This window comes from Cervus canadensis, chromosome 8 (assembly GCF_019320065.1).
Source record: "Cervus canadensis isolate Bull #8, Minnesota chromosome 8, ASM1932006v1, whole genome shotgun sequence".
In the NCBI taxonomy this organism is placed as follows: domain Eukaryota; kingdom Metazoa; phylum Chordata; class Mammalia; order Artiodactyla; family Cervidae; genus Cervus; species Cervus canadensis.
In genome coordinates this window covers 11,914,649-11,937,189 of record NC_057393.1, presented here as the reverse complement: position 1 = coordinate 11,937,189, position 22,541 = coordinate 11,914,649, and the positions used below count along the sequence as shown (strand labels likewise).

The 22,541-nt window shown below is 38.8% G+C and overlaps 1 protein-coding gene across 4 annotated transcripts in view; it reads left to right on the top strand.

Annotated features, from left to right (window-relative positions):
• The window catches only part of INPP5F (inositol polyphosphate-5-phosphatase F), an 88,419-nt gene that overhangs the window by 40,842 nt on the left and 25,036 nt on the right, over positions 1-22,541 (top strand). For 2 of the 4 annotated variants that reach the window (XM_043475291.1, XM_043475292.1), the window contains exons 3-9: positions 4,139-4,275; positions 16,218-16,346; positions 16,570-16,737; positions 16,855-16,911; positions 18,511-18,709; positions 19,341-19,520; positions 20,404-20,471. In XM_043475291.1, coding sequence (XP_043331226.1) covers positions 4,139-4,275; positions 16,218-16,346; positions 16,570-16,737; positions 16,855-16,911; positions 18,511-18,709; positions 19,341-19,520; positions 20,404-20,471 — 938 coding nt within the window. Of the gene's footprint in view, positions 1-4,138; positions 4,276-16,217; positions 16,347-16,569; positions 16,912-18,510; positions 18,710-19,340; positions 19,521-20,403; positions 20,472-22,541 lie in introns of all 4 variants that reach the window. The other 2 variants (XM_043475290.1, XM_043475293.1) reach the window with 1 other exon arrangement.

Genomic DNA, 22,541 nt, shown 5'->3' with positions numbered 1-22,541 from the left:
TTAGTTTTCTTATCTGGCTGGGGAAGTCACATTTTTTGTCTTTTTTTTTTTTTTAAAGGAGTTAGGGTTACAAAATTGACCTTTTTCCCCATTGTAATATATTTTAAAAGTTGAGGAAATATCTTTATACCAAAAGACCTTGCTAGAATAAATTACCTCTGACCCTTGGTTATACTACATATCCAGATCTCAGTGTGATGGCTTTAATTAAGCTAAGTGTCTTTTTCTGGTGGGTGATATAAATTAATGCAGTAACCTGCTTGGTGCTTTTAAATGCTTCATTACAAAATTGTGCTTGACTGGATAGAGACTGCTAAACAATAGTGATGCTATACTTTTTCATTTTTCTTAGCTTAAAATTCAAACTAGAGAAAATATATTTGGATCATTTCACCCTGTAACTAACATACTCATTTTTGCTGGATTTTCAGGCTTCTGTGTGTTTACTGTTGTGTTTGTTTCACCTATGACAAAATAATTACAGAAATACAGATTGCTGTTATTTCCCAAGAGGTTTTTTGTTTTGTTTTCTAGAATCAACCCAGAAGTATCTTAGTGTCCAATTCAAGTTTTTCATTTTCTTTCCATTATGATAATTTTACTTGTTTCTTTAAACATTATTTCAAGTACCTATATCTCTGTGTTTGGCAGAAAATATACTTTTTAGTTTATTCACTGTTCTAGTAAGTTAGACTCTTAGCAAGTTTTTTTGTTCTTTAGAAGCTTTTTTTTAAAAATTGAGATAAAATCACACTCCATAAAATTCACTCTTTCAACATCATAATTCACTGGGTTTTAGTATCATAAGGTTGTATTATCCTACCATCACTGCTATGTAACTCCAGTGTATTTTCATCATCCCAAGTTACTTAGATTATAACTAGTATATATCAATTTTCTTGTCTATCTTACTTTTGGTTTTTTGGTTTTGATCAGTGTGTGAGACTGAAAACAGCAAGGCAGACAACTGTATAGTGAAAGACTTATATGAGACATTAACCCAGTGCAATTTGTAGAGCTGGTTGCAAGTCAACTACAAAAAGGTGTTTTTATCCATGGTCCCCACATTCCCAGCATCTAAATTATCTCAAAGCACGTTCCGGGTAGATACATTTGTCTGCAGGTACTTAAGTGTGTATTTCAACACTGGAGTGTTGAATAACAGTGGAAGGTTATTGACATCCCATACTTTCTGCCTCTTTATCGTCATTAACTTAGATGCCCATTTTTACGTGGGTCTCTGTCTGTCCTCTGTGTTCTTTTCTAGTACTCATTTGTCCATTCCTGTACCAGCACCATGTTGTTTTATTTACCATAGCTTTACAGTATGTTTTGCTACCTGGTAAACATTAACTCTGAATAATATGGAGTATAAAAATTATTTAATCCTCCTAGGTACTCTTTGAAATAGGCAATTTTCCCCCATTCTACAGGTGAGAAACCAAGAATTGGAACAGTTAAGTATTATGCTGAAGCACCTGATAAATAGTGGAGCTAAAATTTGAGTCTGAGTTCTGACATCTAAGTCAGAACACATTGAGGCTCTTCTGAAAAGGGAACTATTGTTTACAAATTTTGTTCCTTGTTGTTTGAGATAATTTACATTGTATTTTCTCAGATTTAATCTTCATTATAACCCCTCAGGTATTTTGAACTTAAATCTGTAATGTTTTAAGTGTTTTTAAGTTTGTAAGTTGAATTTTGGTATTGACAATACCAGCATTTTTGTGTAAAATGCGTGCTTTTTGTTTTCCCAAGTGAGTCTATATATGGGGTAAACCCTCTGTGTTTGAAATTTGATATTTTTGGTACTACGCCATTAGATGGCATATGAGAAAGACATTTATCACATTTGATTATGTACATTGTGTTTTTGTCATTGCTGTAATTTTTTAAAATTGCAGTTCATAATGTTAATAAGAAGACAAGAAGGCATAAACTAGGAAGAGGGCTTCCTAATGTTGGCTTGTCTTATCCTCTGCCAACACTCTAAATTGTTTCATGTAAAATAAAAGTTGTTCTTGTAAGGTTAAGAGATTTGTGGTAAGGGCTTCCTTTTACTCAACAGACTGTATTAACATTCAAGTGTACTGTGTATTATGTGTTAGGTTTACTGTGTGTTAAATGCTTGGTAACCTTAATCCATGCCTGACGTACTTGCCAGCACATGGTGGGTCCTTGGTTAAAGTTTAATGATCATGAATAATGAAATACTTATAAAAGCCTTGAAACTTAGGAGTGAATTTCCACCCTACTTTATAAAGACTTATGAAACATTTCCAAACTCTTGCATTTATGAAATGTTTAACACACATCTCCAAAGCACTATGCCTAAAATGAAAGTGGATTAGTATTTGAGAGAAAAATGGAAGAAATTAAAATACTGTATCTTTTAAAAAAAATATTTTTTCATAAGCACAATATATATCCACCATGCTGTTTTTCTATAATAAGAAATCGCTGAAACATTGTTTCAATAGTTTTTTTTTTTTTTTTTGGGTACTAATTAGGTAGTATTTTTAAAGAGTATAATCTCAAAATGAAAAATTGCTTTTGCATGCTGGCTTTCATAGACTATTTCTCATTTAAATAAAAACCTTTTGTGAAAAGTAGAAATTTGGATTGAAAAGATAACTGTTGGGCCTGTAGGCATTTTCTTTCCTTTCTTTCTTATATTTATTAAGTATTGCTTTAATTTGTTTTATACCTCTCTCCCACTTTCATCAATATATTTACTTATTTGCTCAGTCCTAGTGTGCACATGAAATAGTTCTGGAATTGCTAACCCATATTCTTCTGACAAATAACTTGCTTATCAGAGTACAATATTGTATACAGTTCTTTTTGTCTTTATCTTTACAAAATACTGTTTTCCAAAGTTACTTAGATTATTTCTTCCTTGTCTCCTACATTTTCCATTTATAGCAGAGTTGGGTTACTCTTTGCATTTCATCTTGGGTTCCCTCCGTATTCTGATTAATTTGAACCATTTATTTTTGAAGAGATGTAAAACATTATCGTGGTTCAAAGAGTCAGAAAGTATGTCAGAGGGTGTACTTGGAGAGCTGTCAGTTCCAGTCCCTTTTATCTCATTCCTGTTTTCTCTTCCTTCCCTCTCATTTCCACCTACCCCTTGTTAGGTAACCAATCTCATTATTTCTAATTTCTCTCTCCTCTCTTTTTCTATACAAATGAGCAAATATATTTCTCTCTCTCTTTTTTTTTAATAGAAAGGGTAGTGTACTCTAGCTACTCCATTGTGCTTTGATTCAATACTATATCTTATTATATAATAATATATCAGTAAAGATATTAATACATGAATAATATATCCAGTTTATCCCCTTATCAGTTTATAGAATGCTTTGAATTCTTTTTTGTAGCTTCTTTATAGTACTCTATTGCATAGATGTGCCATAGTTTATTCAACCATTCTTTGTCTGGGCATTCAAGTTGTTTCCAGTAGTTTGCAGTTAGCCTGCTGCAGTGAATAGATTTGAGTGTATATATTTTTGTTTTGTTGAGATGTATCTTCAGGGTAAATTCACAAGTGTGGGATTGCTGGGTTAAACGGTAAGTGGGTATATTTTAATGTTAGTTATAGTAAAATAAACATCTGGAAAAGTTGTATCTGTGTTCTCACAAGAGCTGTGAGGGTGCCTCGTTCCCACAGCCTTGTCAGAATGTGCTGTCGTAGCAATACTTTTTTATTATCCTCAAGCTGATGGGTGAGAATGGTATCAAAACATTTTAATTTACATCTCCATTGAACATCTTTTCATAGGTTTTAGGGCCATTTTTTCTATCTTTGTTGTACTCTTTACCAAAGGACTGTGGGCTTCCCTGGTGGTTCAGCTGGTGAAGAATCCACCCACAATGCGGGAGACCTGGGTTCAATCCCTGGGTTCTTCTTCCCAGTGGGAAGATCCCCTGGAGCAGGGAAAGGCTACCCACTCCAGTATTCTGGCCTGGAGAATTCCTGCATCTGGAGGATCGCAGATGGACATGATTGAGTCACTTTGACTTTCACTTTCACCAAAGGATTGTACTGTTTGCATACTGTGTTACTCAGCTTCGGCTTGCTAGGACAGTAGTACTTTATAGAAACCAGACATTAAATATGCCTTTTCTCTTTCAGATCTTCCATGGTGGCTTATTTTAATTCGGCAGAAGGCCTTGGTGGGCAAACTTCCAGGAGACCATGAGGTCTGTAAAGTTACCAAAATTGCTGTACTATCACTTTCTGAAATGGAACCTCAGGATCTTGAGCTAGAGGTAAGGTGAAGTTTCAGGAAATTTCAGGGCAACTTGATATAGGTATAATGGCTACAATGAGGATTTGATTTAATAGACCAGAATCATAGAGTTCTAGAGCTGGGTATCTTTAGAGTAATTGAGTCCTGTGGTTTTCAGACTTTGGTGTGGAACCTTTGTCTTAAAATCTATGAAAACCAGCATGTAAGATGCATAGAAGCAGAATTGCACTGGTTGAAGTGGTGATGGGGGAAGAGCTGCTGCTTGGGGCCCTTCCTACTTTGCCTTTGCTGGAAACCCACCTCTGCTTCTGGTGACCCCTGTGTGTGTTAGGCACTCAGTTGTGTGTGACTCTTTGCAACATCATGGACTGAAGCCCACCGGGCTCCTCTGTCCATGGTATTCTCCAGACAAGAATACTGGAGTGGGTTGCCATTTCCTTCTCCAGGGGATCTTCCCGACCCCGGGATTGAACTCAGGTCTCCAGCATTGCAGGCAGATTCTTGACCGTCTGAGTCAGTATAGCACAATTTGAAAACTGATCTGGGGTGAGCAGAGTCAGGAAGGTTAGATTTAACTTCTACTGTATCTTCTTTTATCTATATGTCCTGAAATGTTTCTAAAGCTATATTTCTCTTGTAGTTTTTTTTTCTTAAAGTTGGGTTTTTTGTTTTTTTTGAAGAAGAAAAAGAAAAAACCCACTGACCTATTAGACTTTCATTTTCTAAAACCCAAGCCCACAAGTTGAGTAAGTTAGGGCCAAGATCATGAGATTGCCCAGGGCCAGTGTTTGTCTCCACTCTGGTAGAAATAACCCATGAAAGCACTTGTATCATGTCTACTATCAGTGTGGGGATGTGGCATCTAGGGGTGTCATCACACTGTCACAGTCCTGGCCTGTTTTGATCACTGTGTGATGTACCAGACAGGCCCTGAGGGTTAAATGGATGATCATATTTCGTCCTTTGGGCCATCTTGTGCTGTAGGCACTATTATAATCCGTGTTGCACGGGTGAAGACAGAAGGCTTGGCAAGGAATCGTCACACAGCCGGCTTGTGCTGTATCTGAACCTGGACTTAGGCTGTCTGTTCCTGTGTCCCTCTGCTGGCCTTGCCTCCCTGTTACCTGAACTGCAGGTAACAGGTAGCATGGTGTCCACTGTCCCACAACTCAGTACGTGTTTTCTAGGCTGAACTTTTGGGAAGGAGATTTGGGGACAGGGTTAAATTATTTAAAAAAATACATACAGGCATATCTTAGAGATACTAAGGGTTTGGTTCCAGACCATTGCAATAAAGCATATAATTATAATAACATGAATTTTTTTGTTTCTTAGTGCATATACGAGATATGTTTATATTACACTATAGTCTGTTAAGTGTACAAGAGCATTATGCCTAAAAAAAAAAATACATAATTTTAAAATACTATTGCTAAGATACTAAATGTGTGCCTAGTCACTCAGTCATGTCTGACTCTTTGTGATCCCATGAACTGCAGCCTGCCAGACTCCTCTGTCCATGGGGATTCTCTAGGCAAGAATACTGGAGTGGGTTGCCATGCCCTCCTCCAAGGGATCTTCCCAACCTAGGGATCGAACCCAGGTCTCCCACATTGTACACAGATTCTATACAATCTGAGCTACCAGAGAAGCCCTTACCATCATCTGAGTTTTCAGGGAGTCAGTCTTTTCACAGTAACCTCAAAGATCACCATAAGAAATATGATGATAATGAGAAAGTTTGAAATCTTGTGGGAAATTACCAAAATGTGAGACACATGAAGTGAGCAAATGCTGCTGGAAAAAACGGTACCAATAAACTTGTTCATTGTGAGATTGCCACAAACCTCTTAATTTTTTTTTTTCTTAAAAAGCATCTGTGAAGCACAATAAAACAGGGTATGCCATAACAACATAGTTATTTTTGTGCTTCAGATCTTTCTGGAAGTTTGACAGTCTAACAAACCAATATTAAAATGAATTTAGGAGGACACTGATACTCTGTTATAGGAATAAAAAAAAAAGATTCGAGTACTTATTTCCTTTGATTGGTACTAGAGACTGGGGTTGCACAGAGTCGGACACGACTGAAGCGACTTAGCAGCAGCAGCAGCAGCAGAGATAGAATACTATTCACTATTGCTGATCCTCAGACAAGTAACTTCGGTGGCAGTTGGCCTGTTAAAAACGAATGTTTGCAGTTTTTGTTTGCATTTTATTTTAGCAAAGAGCAGACTAAAATAAACTGTATCCATTGATTAAGCCAGTAAATTGTGTCTTTTGGATAACTGCTGACAAATGGAAAGATCAGCATGGCTTCTGTCGCCAGTCTTGGCCTTGAGGGTGAGCACTCCTTGGGCAACGTGCTGGTTTGAGCAGTGAGCTGGGGGCCTGGGCAGTTAGATTTAGAGCAGGGACCAGGTCCTCAGCACCTTGGTCACTTATTAGTCATAAGTTTGAAGATCTGGCACCCCCAACTCTGGGGAAATGACCTGTCCTTGTCCACAGGCCTGCATGGGACGCCTGCTGGACTTTTCAGGAAGATGCTCTTCGTGACCATCAGTCTGTATCATTTGAGATTTGTCGTCATTCAGTCACTAAGTCGTCTCTGACTCTGCAATCCCACAGACTGCAGCACACCAGACTTCACTGTCCTTCACCATCTCCCAGAGTTTGCTCAAACTCATGTCCTTTGAATCAGTGATGCTATCTAACCATCTCATCCTCTGCCGCCCCCTTCTCCTTTTGCTTCCATTCTTTCCAAGAATCAGCGTTTTTTCCAGTGAATTGGGTCTTTGCATCAGGTGGCCAAAGTATTGGAGCTTCAGCTGACTATTGTATAGATAGTGGGTGGTAGAGGGGGAGGAATCTTCAGGAAATAACATTTAATGGAATTTTAAAACAAAAAAAAAGTGACTGTGATGATAGCTTTTTAAATGTCTTCATTCTGAAGACTTTTCCTTTTCTTTCTTGACACTCTCAAGTGAATAAGATCATCTTCACATACAAATGAAAATGAGATAGTCCCACATAGCTGAGTGTTTTTACAGTACTGTTGGACACTCTGAGCGATGGCATTTGCCAGGGTACTAAAAGAATAGTCTGTGTTAACAGCTGGAAATATATAATGACCCTTGCTAATTAGGGATAAACGTGATTATAGATAAAGTATTTCCAGATCCCAATTTAATGATAGTTTGGCATGGCTTTCTCTCAAGAGAATATAATTTTTAGAAATTTGCATTTAAGCCTTTTTTCCCCTTCCTTTCATCCTGTTTTCTGTTAATGGAGCTTTATAACAGTGAACAATAGAAGGGCAAAGAACAGCTCTGTTGAAAATCATGAACTGTTTGTTTATTTTCTGACATGTTAATTTAAATCTTTGATATTCTTATTCTAGTTTCCATATAACACCAGTTAAAACGAGCATTTAGAAGTATGATAAATTTTTGTGGGGCTTTTATTTTTGATTATATAGTAAATTGTAACTGAGGAGGAGGAAAAATTCTCCCACATAGGAATGATCACTGTCAATATTCTGGTTTTTAAAAACAATTTAGTTTTAATTGAAGGATAATAGCTTTACAATATTGTATTGGTTTCTGTCATACATCAACATGAATCAGCCATTGGTATACATATGTCCCCTGGTTTCCATTTGTCTCCAGCTCTTTGGAGGAGCAATATTTCAAATTTTCAGGATAGTTTTTATATTTTGCATCTTTGCATATTTTTCCTACTTCTATTAGTTAAAAAAATTCCTGTTATTTTTCATGACTATATGTATCTTATGCACATAAGACTTTCTTAAATGAAGCTGACTCTTAGGTCTTCTTGAAAGGGAAAGTCGCTCAGTCATATGTGACTCTTTGCAACCCCATGGACTATACCGTCCATAATTCTCCAGGCCAGAATACTGGAATGGGTAGCCTTTCCCTTCTCCAGGGGCTCTTCCCAACCCAGGGATCAAACCCAAGTCTTCTGCATTGCAGGCGGATTCTTTACCAACTCAGCTATCAGGGAAGCCTAGGTCTTCTAGTATGTCTTTATAATTTGGACATCTATGTCTGTGTTTGAATATCCATTGCTTTCTACCTTTCCCCTCAGGACCCCTGGGCTCTTTATTGTGGTCACTGTTCTCAGATTTTCTAGGACCTCATCTGTCTACTGTCATTGGAGCAGAAGCATTTTGTTAGAGTTGGGAATTAATAGAATTTCTAGTTTTCTACCCCAGTTGACTTTTTACTTTACTTGTATGGCTTATTATGTTTGCCAATTCTTAAAATAATTTTCATACTATACAGTTCATCCATTTAAAGCACATAATTCAGTGGTGTTTAGTATATTCACAGATTTGTAACCATCACTGCAATTAATTTTAGAACATTTTCATGACTCTAAAAATAACCTTGCACTCATTAGCGGTCACTCATTTTCCTCCAAACCCCAGGCAAATCCTAGGCAACCACTAATCTACTTTCTGTGTCTATATAAATTTGCCTATTCTGAACATTTCTTCTACATGGCATAAAATATGTAGCCTTTTGTGCCCAGTTTCTTTTATTTAGCACCATGTTTTCAAGGTTCATGCTTGTTGTAGCATGTGTCAGTACTTAATTTCTTTTTATCCCTTTGTATGGATATACCACATTTTATTTATCCTTTCATCAGTTGATGGACATTTGGGTTGTTTTCACTTTGGGGCTGTTTGTGAATAATATTGCTATATATTTATATACAAGTTTCTGTACATAACAAAACTTGTACATTTGTGTATAAGTTTTTGATGGACATTGTTTTCATTTCTCTTGTGAGAAAAAGAAATTCTATACCTAGGAATGGAATTGCTGTATTATATAGTAACTCTGGGTTTAACCTTTTGAGGATCTGCCAGACTGTTTTTCAAAACAGTGTGCCATTTAAAAAAGAAAAGATCTATGCAAGGATATGAAGAATCTTTGGAGCTCAAATAGATGAGAACATAGATATTCTTTCTTTTGGAAAAACATCCTTTAAAGTTTTATAGGCTTATGTTCCGTGTCTGCGTATCTTATTTGCTGTATCTCGTTGCTTTAATAGATAACTGCATCATTTTCCATATTTGGTTTCCCATTAGACATCTGTTTAAAATTTTAGCTCCTGATGGACATAGATATCAACTTATAAAGTAAAATCATTTATTTCCCTTTCCCTATACAGCAGCAGCAGCCCTTAATCTTGGTTGTGAATTGTAAGTGTTTAGAGCAGTGGAAATACTAGGGGAGTATTGTGATTGTGGTTTTCTTTTTGAGATTGTGTGTATCTGTGTTGTGATAAGGGCCTAAGCACATATTATGCAGAACTGGCTGGGCCTCTGGAAAAGGGAAGGTGATCCTACTGTACACGCTGTATGTTATAATCCCAAGAGCTCTGTCTCAACAAAGCATTTTAGGACTGGAAGGAATTTTGAGAAGAAGTTATTTTCTATATTCTTATTTCTTGGTAGGACTGAACTTAACCTTTAAAAAAAGATAGTGAACCTATTTGCAGTGCAGCAACAGACACGCAGACAGAGAACAGACATGTGGACACGGTGCGGGGGTCGGGGAGGAGGAGAGGGTGGGATGAATGGAGAGAGCTGCAAGGAAACATATACGTCACCATACGTAAAACAGATAGCCAGTGGGAATTTACTGTATGATTCAGGGAACTCAAACCAGGCTTCTGGGGCAACCTGGAGGGTTAGGATGGGGTGGGAGGTGGGAGGGGAGTTCAAGAGGGAGGGGACATATGTATACCTATGGCTGATTCATGGTGATATATGGCAGAAACAACACAATGTTATAAAGCAATTATCCTTCAATTAAAAATAAATTTATAAAATGAGTTGTCATGCCTTCTTTTCTAAAGTTAACTATATATATATGCTGACTGTCACTGACAAGTGCTCAGTTGTGTCCGACTCTTTGCAACCCCATGGACTGTAGCCCGTGAGGCTCCTCTGTCCATGGGATTTTTTCCAGGCAAGAATACTGGAGTGGGTTGCCATTTCCTTCTCCAGGGGATCTTCCTGAACCAGGGATCGAACCTGGGTCTCTTGCATCTCCTGCGTTGGCAGGCAGGCAGATTCTTTACCACTAACTATATATATGAACGATTCTAAAATATTCATTGAAAATTTTTGTGTTTAAAGTAATTTTAAATTTCTCTTTAGAAAAGTCAACCTTAAGAGAGATGGTGTGGTGACTTTATGCTTTGCTATGCAGATCACAATCCTTACTTGAAACCTTTGGGGCTGTATTTTATTTTACAATTTAGGTTTTGAGGGCTTTCTAAAAGATTATTCCATGTATTGTATTATATGGACAGTGAGTCTGGGATGTTACCCTACAATACTACGCATTCATACTTCTTAAAGAATCATATAAATATTCATTCTGAGGAAGGTAAATGATAACTATAAGTAGCCTCATGTCTCTTTTGGGTTTATTTTATCATTAGATGAACTCGTAGCAAACTTTAAAAATAAACTTTCAAGTTTTAGCATTTTTTTTGAAGTTGTTGGTAAGGAAGTTAAGGGATATTGGGCCTCTGTCAACTCTGTTCCAAGCCCAGGAGGAGGGTAGATTAAAAAAAGAGAAAAGAAAAACAAGGAAGACATTGCCAGGCCTAGAGGGAAACTGCATCTTATCTTCATGGACCAAAAATGGAATAGTAGGTCAAATAGAGGCCATAGGCCTCCTAGGTTCTGGATCCATAAGCAGGCAGTGGTGGATGGAGATTTGGTCCCTATACAGTGAAAAAAAGTGAAAGTGTTAGTCACTCAGTCTTGCGCGACTCTTTGCGACCCCATGGACTGTAGCCCACCAGGCTCCTCTGTCCATGGGATTCTCTCGGCAAGAATGTACTGGAGTGGGTAACCATTCCCTTCTCCAGGCCATGTCTACACAATAGAGGGAACTAAACGGAAGCCTGGAACCCTGTTCAGTACTTGAAGCCTGGTGCTGGAGTGGACTCCTCAGTTCATGAAAGGTGGCTGTTAGGTTTTCTGCTCTAAGTGGGATGATTGTGCATAAAAGAACTCTTCAGTCTGTTAAGCCAGCAGCACCTCCCTTGAGAAGCAATGGTTTAGGCAAAAGATATGGATCTGAATTAACACAATAGCAATCAGCATGAAATAGTTGGGGTTGATAGAAGAGACTTTGTCAGGGAGAGTAAAGGAAGATGACTCGAAGATTTCTTGCTTAAGTTGTACAGTTGGTGGTATTGCCTGGGATAGGGCATATGGGAGAAGGAACAAGATGTGGGAATTGGCGTTGTTGAGTTTTGGAGATGCTGAATTTGAGAGACTAGTGCCAATAGTGGGGAAATGTATTTTTGGGTCATGAGCTCAGAGCAAAAGAGTGGAGTTAGAAAAGTGGAGTTAAACATAGTAGGAGTTAAAATGAGGTTGTGTGTGTGTGTTAGTCGCTGAGTCGTGTCCAACTCTTTTCGACCCCACGGACTGTAGCTCACCAGGCTTCTCTGTCCATGGGATTCTCCAGGCAGGAATATTGCAGTGGGTTCCCATTCCCTTCTCCAGGGGATAGAGGATGAAATGTTCTCAGCAGAACATGAAGGATGGGTAGAGAACTAAGGATGGAACATCAGGAACCACCATCATGTTGAGAGATAGAGATGCTAGACAGAGAAGGAACAGTCAGAGGTCTGGTAAGAGCCCAGAGAGATGGGTTTCATGGGGACCAGAGGAAGAGACAGCAGGAAGTGATCATTATTGCCACATTCTTTGACTTGTCCTTTTCAGAGTGTGGGGGGGGGTGTCCTTGTTTCACTCTGCCTCAGGAATTGCATTGGGCCGTCACTCTTTGATCTACCCCAATCAGACTAGCATCCTCACAGTTCCAAGGACTATGGCACAGAGATTTCAGGGTTGAGGAATGATTAAAAAAAAAAAAGATTCAGTAAACTTCAGTAGTGTTAAAAGGTGGTAGGAAAGGGGCTAGTAGAGAGAGTTTGAAATAGAGTAAAGGGGAGTGAATGACAGGACAAGGTGCTAATCCTTAAGGGGAGACAGTGGGAAGCTAGCCTTGCAGAGAAAAACAACTCCCGTCCTTTTGCAAATGAGGAGTGTGTGGGTGCAGGCTAGGTGTGCTGCTACAAGATTACTTTAGAATAGCTAGATATTTAGAATCATCTTTGATGTATTCCTGGGGGAAAATCTTGCTGGCTTGAATGCTCTTAAGGAATAACTGTATCTGACAGGTGCATAATATTCTGTTAAAATATTAAAATTGTAATAACTTATAACTAGGTTTGAGGCATGTTTTCAGATTTTTTTTTTTTTTTTAAAAAGAGGGTGCAGCAGCAACAGGGGACTAACAGAGCTTCTTGGCTGTCCCAGGAATTCTGTGCTAACCAACGTCAAATGGGTGTGAGGTGTATTCATGGAAGAAGGGAAGTGATGGTTTACCAAGACTGCTCTTCTGACCTGTGTGTGAATCTGGAGTTTACCACTTCACATTTGTAACCTCAGAGCCCATTCATTCATTTAACAAAGGTTTTCTTTTGTGACCTCCTGTACCAGGTGCTGCTAAGGCCCCTGGAGAGATGAGTCAGTAAAGCAAAGGTCTCTGGTGAACGTGGGCAGGCAATAAACATTAACATGATTATGTTATGTCTTATGTTGAAAAGTAATCAACGCTATGGGAAATAAAAATTGAGTGCAGTATGAGTGGTGGGTGGAGTGCCAGGGGTGGCGATTATGGTGAGATGTCTCGGGAGATGTCTGGAGGGCATCACCGACTCAATGGACATGAGTTTGAGCAAACTCTGGGAGATGGTGAAGGACAGGGAAACCTGGCATGCTGCAGTCCACGAGGTTGCAAGGAGTCGGACACGACTGAGCGACTGAACGACTGAACGACATTTGGGAAGAGGATGAACAGCTAGAACAAAGGCCCTGAGGTGGAAGTAGCCCTGACGTGTGGGGAACAGCAGGTAGCTGATGTGGGTGGAGTGGAGTAAGCAAAGGGAAGAGAGCCACAGGAGATAAAGGCAGGGGAGGGAAGATGAGGGTCTAGTTTTGGATGTGTTGAGTGTGAGGTGCCTGATGGAAATCGGAATGGAAATGTTGGCACTTGTGATTCTAGAATTTGGGAGAAGAGCAGGGCTAGAAATATACTGTTGAGAGGGAAGGACTGGTGTGTCGATGGTATTTGAAGCCAGGAGACTGGACGAAATCGCTGAGAAAGTGAATGCAGACAGGACTGAATCTGGAGGTGCCAAGACGTTAGGAAGTGAAATGGTTGGGAAGGAACCAGTAAAAAAGGTAAAGAGTACCAGTGGAAGTCAGGTGAGACAGTGTATCAGAGAGGATGAGGGACAGAGGAGCTGTGTCAGATGCTACTGAGCAGTTAAGATGAGGACCAGGAACCCACCATTGTGTTTAGCCAAGGAGACCACATGGGTCACACTGAAGATAGGTTAAGGTGGAGTGGTGGGGGCCAAAGCCAAGTTGCAGTGGGCTGGGGAGAGAACAGGAGGAGAGGAATTGGAGGCAGTGAGGTTTATAAAGAAGTAGGATCCTAGCTGGCACAGGAAGGTGTTAGAGGAGAGAAATACCAGTGTGTTTCTGTGCTGGTTGAGTGATCGGGCAGAAAGAAGGGAACAGAGAATTGCTGGAGCAACATCCATATTCTTGATTCTCTCTCCTTCCCCATCATGTCATGATCTGGTTAGTTTTGCTTGTGTGTGTGCTGAGTTGCTTCAGTCGTGTTCGACTCTTTGGGACCCCATGGACTGTAGCCCTCCAGTCTCCTCTGTCCATGGGATTCTCCAGGCAAGAATACTGGAGTGGATTGCCATTCCCTCCTCCTGGGGATCTTCCTGACCCCGGGATCAAACCAGAATCTGCTGTGGCTCCTGCTTTGCAGGTATTCTTTACCTCTGAGCCACCCAGGAAACCCTTGGAGGAAAATTTAAGTTAGTTCGGGTTTCAGCAGGATGACTCTAGATCTTTTTTACTTGCCCTTTGGTTCCCTTGTCTTCCCTTGGTAGGCCAGGAGGAGTGTAAAGTTGTAGTCATGTTGTGAAACCCATGTAAATTGAGTGTTTGATAACCAGAGCTTTAAAAAGACATAAAACCCATAAGATTGCATTACGTCTAAACTCTTGGTTCAGTTATCAGTTTCCACTTCCAATTTGACCAGAACAGCCTCCTTCCTTTTTTAAAAGGATAATTTACTATCAGAACTTGAACTAGGGCTTCTCTGGTGGTCCAGTGGTTAAGAATTCGCTTTTCATTGCAGGGGACACAGATTCAATCCCTGGTCTGGGATGAGCCTGTGCTCTGCAACAAGAGAAGTCACCACAATGAGAAACCTGTGCACCACAACTAGAGTAGGCCCAGCTCACTGCAACTAGAGACAGTACCACCGCCCCCCCACCCAATACAGCAGTGAAGACCCAGCACAGCCAAAAGTAAATAATTAATAATTAAAGAAAAAGAAAAAACTGGGACTAGTTTTTGCTCTCCTTGTTTTTCTCATCCTGTTTATTATCTAGTAATAGTTACTTTGTAAGTTCAGTTCAGTTGCTCAGTCGTGTCCGACTCTTTGCGACCCCATGAATTGCAGCACGCCAGGCTTCCCTGTCCATCACCAACTCCCGGAGTTTACTCAAACTCATGTCCATCGAGTTGGTGATGCCATCCAGCCATCTCATCCTCTGTCGTCCCCTTCTCCTCTTGCCCCCAATCCCTCCCAGCATCAGGGTCTTTTCCAGTGAGTCAGCTCTTCGCACGAGGTAGTCAAAGTATTGGAGTTTCAGCTTCAGCATCAGTCCTTCCAATGAACACCCAGGACTGATCTCCTTTAGGATGGACTGGTTGGATTTTGTTAGTAAGACACTACTAATAATAAGCATATAGTAAATGTTACCTCCTAACAGGGTTCTGCCACTTAGCACGGCAATAAAACCAGTGTGTTGAAAAACTGGAGTTAGTCTGCATATGAGTAATAGAATCCATGTGTCCCCTTCAGAATGTTTGGTTTATGTGTTGAGTCACATGAAATTATATGTAAAATGCTCAACTCTAACCCGATGGTCGTCTCTAGAACCTTTGTGCCTTTCTCTTGTCTAAACCTTTCCATCCTCTTCCTCACCTTTGTGGGTTAGACTGCTCATTTCCTGCGGCTCCAACTTTTTGGTTCTCCAAATTTAATCTCTGGACCCAACGGATGTGTTTTTATGTTGATTTCATCAGTGTGTGTGAGGATAGAAGGGGAAAGAGTAGTTGAAATGTCCAGATTTTAAGATTCCTAATAGAGCAGACTCTTGACATCTTCTCACCCCAAACACTCCATTAACTAGCACTAATGTTTAGCACAGATTGCTGTAAAGAAATGTTCCTAGAGCCTAGAAAATGTGTATGTTGCAGTAATTTTAATCTTGTGTGCCTGTACGTGCTCAATTCGCTTCAGTCGTGTCCACCTCTTTGCAACCCCATGGACTGTAGCCCGCCAGCCTCCCCTGTCCATAGGATTATCCATGGCAAGTATACTGGAGTGGGTTGCCATGCCCTCCTATAGGGGAGCTTCTCCACTCAGGAGCCTCCTGAGGCTCCTGCATTGGCGGGCAGATTCTTTGCCACTGAGCCATCTGGGAAATCTCAGATGCCAGTTTTTAAAGCATTAATGAACCCCAACCAGAGCATTTAATCCTTCAGTTATATTAGATAAGAGCTTACTATAACCCCTAAGTATATCCTGCCCTGTATTTTTGGCTTGCGCTCTGCTGTAGCTTTCTAATCCTTGAAACCACAGCTGTGTTTTCTAGTATCAGTGGACTACTTGGTCATTTTCCTTGCTCTTGAGGTTTTAACCACGATGCTTGAGCAGTAGCTACACTTGTGCACTCATGCTAGAACATTTAGCAAGCAGATATTAGTAATAATGAATTCTCTTTCTCTTCCTAATTATGTAGCTCTGTAAGAAGCATCATTTTGGAATTAACAAACCAGAGAAGATTATACCATCTCCTGATGACTCAAAGTTTCTACTGAAGACCTTTACGCATATTAAATCCAATGTGTCTGCTCCTAATAAAAAGAAAGTAAGAGTTTGATTGATATGGGCTTGGAATTCATCTTTGATTAGTTTTAAATGGAGGGGCGACTTTCCTGCTACGAGACTTATTTTCAGACTACTCATCATCTTAAAGCACTGTCTCTGCATATCCTTGGGATTATTTTTCACTTTTCTCCTAGGGAGTTGTGTGGTATCCACATAATGCCTTGCATTTAATTCTGCAGTAATAGTAGATACATTTCTTATAGGTTAAGGAAAGTAAAGAAAAGGAGAAGCTGGAGAGAAGATTACTTGAGGAGTTGCTGAAGATGTTCATGGACTCAGAATCCTTTTACTATAGCTTGACCTATGACCTGACCAATTCTGTGCAGAGGCAAAATGCTGGAGAGAAGGACCCCCGTCCCCTCTGGCAAAAGGTACACCTCATATCTCAGAGCAGGGTTTGCCCCCAGAGCAATTTATGGACCTGTTTGGCCTCTGTGGGAAAACTAAAACAACATGTTTCTGACCTATTTGTTTTCTACCTTTTTCAGGTTGATGACCGATTTTTTTGGAATAAATATATGATACAAGACCTTACTGAGATTGGTGTGAGTAGTTGTTTCTGAAATATTCTAAGGTAGTTATAATTGTTAAGCAAGTATTTTTAAGTTGTACTAAAAGAAATTTAAAAACTCACATAATGTTTTACCCTGTAGAATGGGAATCATTTAGCTAGGGAAAACCAAGGTACTGTTTTAAGGTGGTTCACAATTCAACTGTATGGCCATAGACTTATCTTTTTAGCAGGTTCCCATAGGACATTCATAATTTAAAGCTATGGAACTAATATCCATAGAGTTCCTCTAAAAGATATTTTGTTTTTATCCATTGGAAATGTTGAAGCCCAGTTTTCCTTTAGTGAGATAGTGAAGTGAAGTTGCTCAGTTATGTCCAACTCTGTGACCCCATGGACTGTAGCCTGCCAGGTTCCTCCATCTGTTGGATTTTCCAGGCAAAAATACTGGAGTGGGTTGCCATTTCCTTCTCCAGAGGATCTTCATGACCCAGGGATCAAACCTAGATCTCCTGCATTGCATGCAGGCAGACTCTTTTACTGTCTGAGCCGCTAGGGAATCCCAGTGATTAAATGTTCCTGTTTCCTCATTTGCATTTATTGCTGGAACAAAATTACAAATAATGAGAATGGTAATGAAAATAATGAATGTGGATAGATTCTTCGCCTCACTGTTTTCAACTCTCATCACCTTCCTGAGATCCTGTCTACAGGCTCCATAAAACAGAACTGTGAGGGGACTTGGAAGATATGGTTGTGAAAAAAAGGGGTGGATTTGAAGTTGATGCTGAGATCTGTATCAAGGGTAGATACAGATATGGAGACAGGGGAGAAAGAGGGACAAAGAACAACTTCTCTGGAGCACTTTTCATCCTTTACTATCCCCAGATACAGTCAGTTGAGAAATTCTCTGAGTATTCTTAGTCTCAAAGACTAAGAGGAGATAATTAATTAATACTTACCTAATTACATTGGATGACTTTTTAAAATATTTATGGAAATGATTTTTTTTGGTTCATTGACTGCTTAGATTTTAGCTGGGCACAAAGCAAGACTTTGTCTAAACTAGAAAGTAGAATAGACCTTTGTGTTTCATAACTAAGTGATCAAAGTTGGTTTTACTAAAGGCTTAATACAATTGTGAGTTGAAAAGCAACCTTTAAGCTATATCTTTTTTTATACCAACAGGAATAACCGTATTGGCTACATTTGTTAAATCCTTACTATAAGCAGGCACGCATTTTAGATTTTACTCATTTAACCTTCACAGTAACCTTATGAGGTTGTTGTCTTATTTCACAAAGCAGAATGTCTGGAGGCCTGGAGAGGTTAAGTCATTCTCCTGAGTGAGGGAGTAAGTGGTGGTGCCTGTATTTGTACCCAGCCATCTAGCTCCTATGCTCTGGTCCCTCTCAGGCAGCTCTTCTTGAATGACCACCATAAAGGAAATGAAAGGCTCTGCCCCATCCCTCCCTTCTTTCCTCAGTGTTCTCCAGTAAGCAGAAAATATGGTTAAAGAATGGAAGGTTTCTGCTTCTAATAAGCTAGCAAGTTTGTGATGTCCACTGCTTGGAATAAGGAAGTAGCAGTTCTGTACAGAATAGAAGTAACATGGTGTTCATATTATTTTCAGACACGAGATGTGGACTTTTGGATCATCCCCATCATCCAAGGTTTTGTGCAGATTGAAGAGCTTGTGGTTAATTATAATGAGTCATCTGATGATGAGAAAAGCAGCCCAGAGACCCCGCCTCAGGAGTCCACCTGTGTAGATGACATTCACCCACGATTTCTAGTGGCTCTCATTTCACGCCGAAGTAGACACAGAGCAGGTAGGTGGCGGGCTGTAATAGTGTGCAAATCAGATCCAGGCGAGAATGGAGCCTTGCAGATGAATTGAAATGCTAATGGCAATAATGGATTTGGAGAAACAGCTTCAAAGTGCTCAGTGACTCTCAATAGTGTGGTGTAATTGGGGACCAATTTCTTGGAGAGAAGTGAATGGGAGAGTGTTAACAAAAGGGGAAAGAAAAGGAGGTATATTGTGGAAAAGAGCAGAAAGTCACTTGGGATGTGCTTCTAAATACCATTGTTCCTACTGACAGCCTATATCACTGTAATAAATCCTTAGTGCGAGCACCTTTGGGAAAACCGTCCTCTTTCAGTTCACAGGCATTATCTCAGCTTCAACTTTTAAAAAACACTGGTGAATACAGGAATGATTTGGGGTAAGTTGATACTGTGCTGCCTAACAGTTGCATGTTAGATCCCCAAGGCTATCCTGAAAGACACAAATTTTTTAAAAAACTTTTTATTTGGTATCGGGCTGTAGCCAATTAACAGTTATTATGATAGTTTCAGGTGAATGGCAAAGGGACTTGGTCATCCATATACATGTATCCATTCTCCCCCAAACCAGACTAATTTTTAAAATTTTTGCTGTTTTAATTTTTTTTTTTTTAGGAATGCGTTATAAGCGAAGAGGAGTGGATAAAAATGGAAATGTTGCAAATTATGTGGAGACTGAGCAGTTAATTCATGTGCATAATCACACTCTGTCGTTTATTCAGACACGAGGCTCTGTGCCGGTCTTCTGGAGTCAGGTTGGGTATAGATACAATCCAAGACCTCGGCTGGACAGAAGTAAGCCTGTCAGTTATTTGGTTTGCAAACGATGATTTCAGAGGAGATGTTTTTAAAATCCTAGATACTTCATAGGTTTGGATTTATTTTGCCAGATAGTTCATTTAAGACAGTAGCTGGTACACTGAGATTTAATAGTGATATAATAATCTCAAAAGCATTAATAATAGTGGTTGCTGACAATTTAAGTAATTAACAATAAAAAATTGCAAAGTAGAACATCACATAGCTTATTTCACAGATTTTAATTTGTTGTTTCTTTGAAGAATACTTTATTACAATGCTTAATTTTGGAAAAGTGTAAATATAGCCAGTATGTGTGGAAGCAGGAAATACCTCAACGAGATAGTGTCTTCGCAGAATAGGTAGAATCTCTTTTCAGATGTTTTCTGTGAAAGGTTTGTTGTTTGAAATATTAAGGATTTAATTTCTTCAAATATTTTAACTGGAATAGCTAAATCATATTAATCTAATTAGATTACTCAAAGGGGCTGATTTTAAAATTGTTTACAGAATATTTTTCACTCAAAACTTAATTCATATTTATGAGACTTCAGCAAACTTTAATTTTTAATATTGCTTTAAGGGTTTTTTATTAATTTATTATAAACTACATGAAACCTTTTCTGACAAGTTGGTTGAATATATAAATAAATGCCATGGTTTCATAGTTGTCATCTTCAGTATGTTTCAGTTTAGTCTAATTGGGGAAAAAAGAGAAATCAAATCTTCAGCTTAGCATTTCATTTAAAAATACTAGTTTTAGACATTCTTAGTTACATTTGGGCTGTTAGTGTTTAAAGGAAGAGTAAAGATGGAATAGACACTAAGCTCTGTCTTAAACATGGGAAGGAAAAATAGATTTTGTATCACTTCTTTGTAGGTGAAAAGGACACGGTTGCCTATTTCTGTGCCCATTTCGAAGAACAACTGAAAATTTACAAAAAACAGGTGGGATTTCATCGGTAGTAATAAGTGCTCCTTCATATTTTTAGAAATGGTTGTGCATCTGTTTAATGAAGATAACAACATACAGCTCATAATGAAGTAAAATGGCATTTGTCATGAAGTTAAGAAACACATAAGCTAAGAGTATTCTTAGTATTCTTTAACAATTATTGAGTCAGCTATTTTAGACTGTTTTTAGATGAGATTAGTCTACTATCAGTTATCACAATCTGAGATATATCTACAGTAAGATATGAAAAGCATCTTTTAGGTCCACCTTTTGAGGTAACAATTAGGAATATCCTTCAGTATCTTTTCTTCTCTGCAAACCTTTCTTATGTATTCATACAGTCAATATGTAGATATGTGAGCATATAAACCAAAATCATTTGAGAACTGTTGGGTGAATACAATTTCAACAAGATGACCAGATTTCATATAGATTAACATAGAATCATCTGTGACTCTTCTTATCTATTAGCAGTGACCAGTCTGAAGGTATAATGCCATGGGATGCATTTTTATAACCACAGCACAAACAGGAAGATATAGCCTAAAATCTATTGAACATACAAAAAAAGATAACATATATATGAGGGGAGGGGGGTGTTGGGAGGGGAAGTCTACTGGAGAACATAGAAGAAAACCTGAATAAACGGAGAGACAATACCATGTTCCTGGACGGAAGGACTCAATATTGAATAGACTTTAGTTCTTGCAAAATTAATATATAAATGTTTTGCAGTCCCAAAGACCGTCCCAGCAGGGAAATAAAAAGGGAATCCTCACTTTGGAAACAATTATATAAAGTGTGAAAAGAAGAAATAAAGGCAGGTTAACTGGGGAAATGAGAACTGCCACCCATTGCTGGAGGTCAAACCAATCAATCCTACAGGAAATCAGTCCTGAATATTCATTAGAAGGACTGATGCTGAAGCTCCAGTACTTTGGCCAACTGATGTGAAGAGCTGACTCATTGCAAAAGTCCCTGATGCTGGGAAAGATTGAGGGCAAGAGAAGTGGGCAAGAGAGGATGAGATGGTTGGATGACATCACCATCTCAGTGGACATGAATTAGAGCAAACTCCGAGAGCTAGAGAAGGACAAGGAAGCCTGGCGTGCTGCAGTCCACGCGGTTGCAAAGAGTTGAATATGATTTAGCAACTGAACAGCAGCAGCACTTCGCTGGGAGGAGCATAAATTGCTGTGGCCACTTTTGAGTGGTATTATCAATCAAAATGAAATATGCTTATCCTGTTAGTATAATAATTTGCTTTTTGGCCCTGCATGCCATATACAGAAATCAGTTCCAGATAGATATGGATCTAAATATGAAAGGTTAAGCAATAAGCCTTTTAAAGGAAAATATTGCATTTAGACCATCTTTTGACCTTGAATCTTAGACAAGGTTTTAAAAGAACTAACTGTAATAAAAAAGTAGACTTTACTAAATTTTGATTTTTATGAAAACTTTATTGAATTATCATATATTTTCAATATTAAAACACTACAAGTGGTATATTATTTATTAAAATAAAATGAGATTTTAAAAGTACCAACCATAATGAAAAATTGGTAATTTGACTTTACTAAAATAAAGAAATTTTTGATTATTAAAAAGCACCATTAAGAGAATGGAAAGGCAATTCAGAAAGTTGCAGAAGACATATATATGACAAAGGGCTTATATCTAGAGTACATTAAGAATGCCTTCAAATTCATAAAAGGTGTACAACCCAAAAGAAAACTGCACAAAAGACCTGAGCAGATTCTACATGACAAAGGATAGTCCAAGTACAATAAACAGGAAAAGGTACTCCACTTTGTTAATCATTGGGAAAATGCAAACTAAAACCACCACTCACACACGAGGATAACTAAAATAAAAAAGATGAAAATACAAGTTTTCTCGAGGATGTGGAGCAGCCATAACTCTAATACAAATTAAACAAAAAACTTAAATCTCCCTGAGAGAAACATGTTTAATCAAGGAGGCATGTGTAAACCTCCTTTATTGCAGCATTTAAAAAACCCTAATTGTTCATTAGGCATTCAGTGGATAAAGTACAGCAT